This window comes from Falco cherrug, chromosome 1 (assembly GCF_023634085.1).
Source record: "Falco cherrug isolate bFalChe1 chromosome 1, bFalChe1.pri, whole genome shotgun sequence".
In the NCBI taxonomy this organism is placed as follows: Eukaryota; Metazoa; Chordata; class Aves; order Falconiformes; family Falconidae; genus Falco; species Falco cherrug.
In genome coordinates this window covers 66,989,267-66,995,305 of record NC_073697.1, presented here as the reverse complement: position 1 = coordinate 66,995,305, position 6,039 = coordinate 66,989,267, and the positions used below count along the sequence as shown (strand labels likewise).

General features: G+C 48.4%; 1 protein-coding gene across 6 annotated transcripts in view; it reads right to left on the bottom strand.

Annotated features, from left to right (window-relative positions):
* Window positions 1-1,351: 1,351 nt before the first annotated feature.
* The window catches only part of SLC20A2 (solute carrier family 20 member 2), a 59,062-nt gene continuing 54,374 nt past the window's right edge, over window positions 1,352-6,039 (bottom strand). For 5 of the 6 annotated variants that reach the window (XM_055697459.1, XM_055697452.1, XM_055697474.1 and 2 more), the window contains one exon: window positions 1,352-3,053. In XM_055697459.1, the coding sequence (XP_055553434.1) occupies window positions 2,889-3,053 (165 nt within the window). In that variant the 3' untranslated portion in view covers window positions 1,352-2,888. The remainder of the gene's footprint in view (window positions 3,054-6,039) is intronic. The other variant, XR_008729982.1, reaches the window with a different exon arrangement.

Below are 6,039 nucleotides of genomic sequence, written 5' to 3'. Positions count from 1 at the left end.
GCTTCTGCCTCTCTTACCTGCTGAGCTGTTTCTTGCCCTCACCTTTCTCGAAAGGTGGGCACCCAGCCCCCGGCAGCCGCATGCCCCCCCCCCAGCACACAGCCAGGTCTGCCACAACCCTGGGGTCCTGTGCCCTGCGCCGGGCTGCGGCCGCACGGCTGGGAGCTGCAGAGGGAAAACCCTCACCATAGCGCTGAGCTCGGCGGGAGCAGCAACCCTGCAGGGCTCTGCTGAGGTCCATCAGCATCTGCTTGCTGAACAGGTCTTGGCTAAACAAGGCTTGGCTCTCAGGCCCCGCTGAGCCACCACGCCGCTGCAAAAATGCAAAACCCCACCAGTCCCGGCCCTGAAAATAGATCTGTACCTACTTTCGTTGCTGCCTGAACGAAAGACGTTTTAACCGTGCTCATATTTGCAGGGCATTTCACCAGCTGTCCTTCCCCTGCGGCAATTCTGCTTCCCTGAGGGTGCAGGACACCTCTGCCGCATGGAGAAAGTCACTTCGGGTTTTCCATCTCTCTCCAGATTAAAGGTTGTTGTATTTGGGGCAGGGCTATTTTGGAGATGCTTCCTTGCTGGCCATTTCCCTCAGAACAGTTTTATTCCTAGACATGTGTGTCGACAGGCGCCCAGCTGTGTGTGCTGGAGAATTACCGCATACCCCACCCCGGTGCCGGCGCAGCGCCCCGCATGCTGCCTGTGTCCGGCAGGGCTGCAGCTGGGTCCCTGCCCTAGAGAAGACAAGTCTGGTTTGTCTCTGTAGATGAAACAAGGTGGCAAGCTGCTGGGCCACCAGGCACGGACTTGTTTATGCAAGCGCTAAGACAGGGTGAGCCCTTCCAGCCTCCTCCACAGGTGCCAAGTTGTCTTTGTGCCTTTACTGGCTGCTCTGGTCACTCAGCCGCTGCTCATCGTCCCACCTGTTTGCCGGTGCTATTGGTACCGTGGCTCTAGGGTTTCAGAGGGGCTGGAAACTGAGTGCCATGGTGTTGCAGCAATGAGGATATTTACAGAGCCCTCGAAAGGAGGGTTAGGGGAGCACCTGGAGCCAGTGAGCACCCGGTGAATACATCCAAAGCAGCCCCCGAGCTCCCAGACTTCACCAGGGTGACAGCCATGAGCCAAGCCCCGGGCAGAGCAAGGGCTGGGCACTGGGGCTGCTGGGATGGCAGGCAGAAAAGGGAGGTTTTGTCAGCACCGCACACAGTGCGGTTACATCCTCACTGACCTCGGCGGACAAAGAACAAAAGGCGGCAGATGCCAAGGAGAAGGTTTTAGCTGCCTGTGGAGCCTTCCCGTTACGGCTGGCATGGCTGAGTAATGCTCAAAAAACCCAAGAGGCAAACAGTGATAGGGGCTGTTTATCTTTTTATTATAAATTTAGTATGAATGACCAATGGAAAAGTCACAATGGAGTACCAAGAACATTTTATCAAAATTTTAGCAGCATTTAAACAGTAATAGATTCCCAACCTCCTCTGGGCACCCCTTGCCCTTTGCTTCCCCACCCACAAAACAGTAACCTTCACCCAAATGTGCTTTCCAAAGCCGTGCAGGGGATGTAGCTAGCCATTTCCCCCTGAGCTGCCGTGAAAAAATTTCATCCCAAATGCTGGTTACCATGCAACCGCCATCCATGCACAGCCAGGCTCCCGTCCCACCCCTGCAGCACAGCGGGAAGCTGCTGAGCTGTGGCGCGGGATGGGACTCGCCAACGGGACCCAGCATCTGCTCGCATCCTTGCCATGCTCCTGACATGCCAGCCCTTGTGCGGGTCAGCACTCCCATGGGCGCCCACACCTTCAACCATACCACCAGGGCTAAGCCCGTTCCCTACCCGCTGCTGCCCTTCGGTTCTGTACCGGGGGGTGCCACGCACCCCACAGTCCGGCTCCTGTACCTGAGAGTGTGTGGTTGTGGCTGGATGGACAGAAAACGAGGAGACTGACGGTCCGTTCTCCTGCTGGAATTGATAGCAGGGCAACCGGGAGCGGAGACTTGAAGGGGAAAGGTAGAAGGTGAGCAGTGACGTACTTCAAATTCAACCCACAAAATGAAGTCAGTCTAATATCAGCTAATGTGGAGAACTGTGGTCTGCCTACTAAGTAACGAGAACTAACTTTTTTGTGCGTGCTTTTTTTTTTTTTAAAGTTACAATAAGACATGAACAGTACTAATCCCAGCCTCGCTGGTGGGAGCTTGGTGAAAACAACATTGAGTTAGAGGTGGGGAAACACAACACACACTCACACGTGTAGACAACGACATAGTATCGGCAAGCTATTCCCCTGCTTCTTTGGTACTTCCTAAACTTTCTTATCCAAAATATATAAGGGAAATGCACCATTTAAAAGTTACTGTTTGTAAGTATTTACACAGCCATAACCATCATGCTATGATACACAAAGATCAATATGATATGAACAAAGTTATTTTATGAAAAGCACTTCTGCACATTTTTATTTTGTTCCAGTATCTTAATAGCTTTAAAAAAATTCATGTGTTATGCAGTCCTGTACCTCGCTTCTTCTTATATCAAATGGACAAGAAACATTTCCTAATCCATACTCTTCTTCAAAAGATTAAAAAATTGCCACCAAAATGATACACTATGTACAAATTTTACTTAATATTAAATTCTAGGCAATTATTTTCACCCCACTGATAATATAACTTAGGTATTGTTACCTACTATATGCATATATATTTCTTTAATATATAAGAAATGGCACCACATCACCATGTCACCAATATGACACATTGTTATGTACAGTAGATAAGAAGTTAGATATGGAAGATGGATCCTCTCTGACTGGTTCTTTCATGGGAACGCTTCTCCCCTGGGTAGTAGCTTGGCCATTTCCCCTTTTCCCAGCGGGGGAGGCTCCTCAGATGTAAGGCAGGATCCCGTACATCAGCAGTGCCATCACTCCAGCGCTGAACAAGCCAGCTACCGGCACAGTCACAAACCATGCCAGGAAGATGTTGCGGAAAAGGCGCCAGTCGACAGCTTTCTTGGAGCGGATCCAGCCGACGGCCACCACGGAGCCAACCTTGGGAGCGTGGGGAAGAGAGAGGGAGACGAGATGTGAGGGGTAGGTCCAAGCAACAGTAACATGCCCACGGCCACACCAATGCCAGTCAGCTGATACCAGCTGATAACAAATGTTCTGAGATAAAGGATCCCCTGATGATACTGATGGCTCTGTTCTGGTGGGGTCACAGGAGGGCGATGCTTCCAGGGTGCTTTAACCTTTATTTTGCAACGATCTCCTGCTTTTCCACAGGCCTCGGGGGCAGCCAAAGGAGAATAAATGTTTGTGGGTTTTTCCCTGCCCTGCTAGCTCCCAGATCGGCCATGAGTGCAACCGAGGCAGCCCTCCACCTGCCCGGCACCTGGCTTAGTCTGTAGGGAAGAGGGCAAGCATCCACGGAGTCTGGCCAGGCTTTGGTCTAAATGATAAAAACCCTGGGGAAGTTGTTTTTGAGGCTCTGCTGGAGAGTGTGGCATGGGGCCAGCTGCGATAGCTAGTATGGTTCCTGTCCCACTTGCCTGTTTGTTCTCTTGCTGGTTTGGGATGTCCTGCCTGTTCACCCAAGCAGCTGCTGAACTTCTGCAGCTTATAGTCTCACATATGGAGCTGACTCCAAACCGCACCTATGTATTTCAATACTGTGGGCTATAAACAGCAATGGCAATGTAAGCAGCTAAGCTCACCCTGGAACAGTGATGGTAACTTGGCAGGGGGCAGACAGACCATGCAAGGTTAGATCCAGTACAGCTGCCTACATCAAACTCACCAGCCCAAGCCTTCTGAGAAAAAAAACAGCCCTTCTGGACCACCCAGCCAAGCAAAGCACCCAGAGCTAAAATCCTCCTTGTGGAAAAAGACATCAGCCTGATGCTATGGGGCATGCAAACTGCATGGACATCAAGAAGCCTGGCTTCAGGTGGGCAATGGATAAACCACCAAAATATCCTTCAAAGGCACTGCTGCCAGGGCAGCTGGGTAGGTCAGTGTTTTTGAAGACAAACACGCTGTGGCATGGGCAAAGCTACAACCTTTTCTTCCTTCAAATGTATTTTCAGTTAATGAGCTCGGCTATAAACCCAGCCGATATATATATATTTTTTTTTAAGAAGGAAACTGGACTGAGAAAAACATTTCCAGTACAAAATGATGCAAAAACTTCAAAAACGCTGCATTCTTACTGCCCTGGAAGTGGCCCTCCATGCTGTTAACGACAATGTGTAAATCAGTGAAAGTCTATTCAAAGCATATGGTAAAACAGCTAGAAATGTGGATGGAATACCCTGTTTTGAAGAAACTTCCAAGACACACCTGGGCTTGTGCTCCCTGAAATGCCATCCCTGCCTCCTCTTCCCTGCTTCTTTTCTTAATTAGGGTATCAGTCCCTACCTGTAGATTAGAAGATGGGCTGCTCCCCATGTGTGGTGCCAGGAAAATGATAAATGCTGGGAGGACAAGGAAGCAGGGAGAGATAGGACAGGCATATTGAATCTGCATCTTTCATTAACACCTATTTAACTTCTAACTACTGCTTTTTGCAGAAACAGTTATTTGTGGAAGACCCCGTAACTCTAGGGAAATAAGACTCTGAAAAACACCTGTGACAGAACAAGGGAAAGCTAAACTTGATACTCTAGGACTGAAAAGTCCTCCCTCTAAAGCTTGACCCAATAAGGGAATCTGATACTACTTAATCTGAATATCCCTAGCGTGGGCAATACACTATTCTGTATTCAGGAGCTGTAAGTGTATTTAGGAGGTGCCCAGCTAAGAGGAATCCTACAATTCTGACTATATCAAAGCATTACCCTGAGGAAACTTTGTTTTTCAGCAGCTCAGGTGTTAGGCTCTGCTTTACATTTTGCACATCCTTAGCATCCACCTGTCATGCTTGCAACAAAAAGCATTGCTTTTTGAGCTAGCCTGCAGCCTACGTATGACAGTCTCTGAGTCCTTCCTGAAATTTAAAAGGTATCAGCAATGATGGCATTGGTAATCTGTTTTAAACATTATTAAAGTTTAGTTTATTAATAGTGATTTTGATGGACTACAGGTTAGGAGAGTAGCTAAAACTTGGGTGTAGGGACACTACACCGTCTGAAGAATTTCAGATGGTATCTACTTTGAGATTGGTTTGAAACCAGTGCAGTTTGCCTTCAGTATGCTCTGCTCAAAGCATTACAGAAATACTTTTGGCTCTCTTGTTCCTGTGCAATGGCACATCAGAATAACACACAGGACATGATAATTCTGTCACAGCAACACAGAATATTTTTCAAAACCCCAAAATCGTAATAGCAAAACCGAACTGATAAGTATGACCTCAGCAAAGTTGCTTTTGCACAGAAAAAGCATTTAACTCCTGCACTTTGATTTTATCCGTAAGCGAGCACGTTCAATCTGTTAGAGCCGAGAAATGCCTGTTTATTTCTACATCTTGTATCTTAGAATAAATAGCAGGCAGTGTGTGTAAGATTCAATACGACCATTTGCCTACCTGGGCAGCAGAAAGGCAAGATACGCATTCACACCACACCAGCTTTTCAGTGCTAATTCCCAAAGGAGGTTGGAAGGGTGCAGGCAGAGCGATGTGGCTACCATGTTCAGACTCACATATCCCTTTGGAGGATCAAAAGGTTAGGTCTTTCCCTCAGGCCCTCTTGGAGGCTTTCAGGGGAACTTTCCTCTCCCCTTTGACTTGTGGCGGGGATGATGATGCGGTTCAGGCTCTCAGCAGGCACTGAGCGTGGAAAAGCTGCTGGGCTGCAGATTTAGGACAGGCATGTTGGGTGGTGGCCACCTCATGTAGACCAAACCCTCTGATTTAGGACCCAGTGCAACTCCTGATGTGAGAGGGTGTGACAGATTTTTCTCAGAAGATAATGCTTCCTGCTACCAGTCTCCAGTTTGCCACCCCATCTGCTCCAAGACCTGAAAACTGCCACTCAGAGTTTTCCTTCATACTTGGTCTCCACTTTTCATTATAGTCTATTGTTTCACCTCAAAC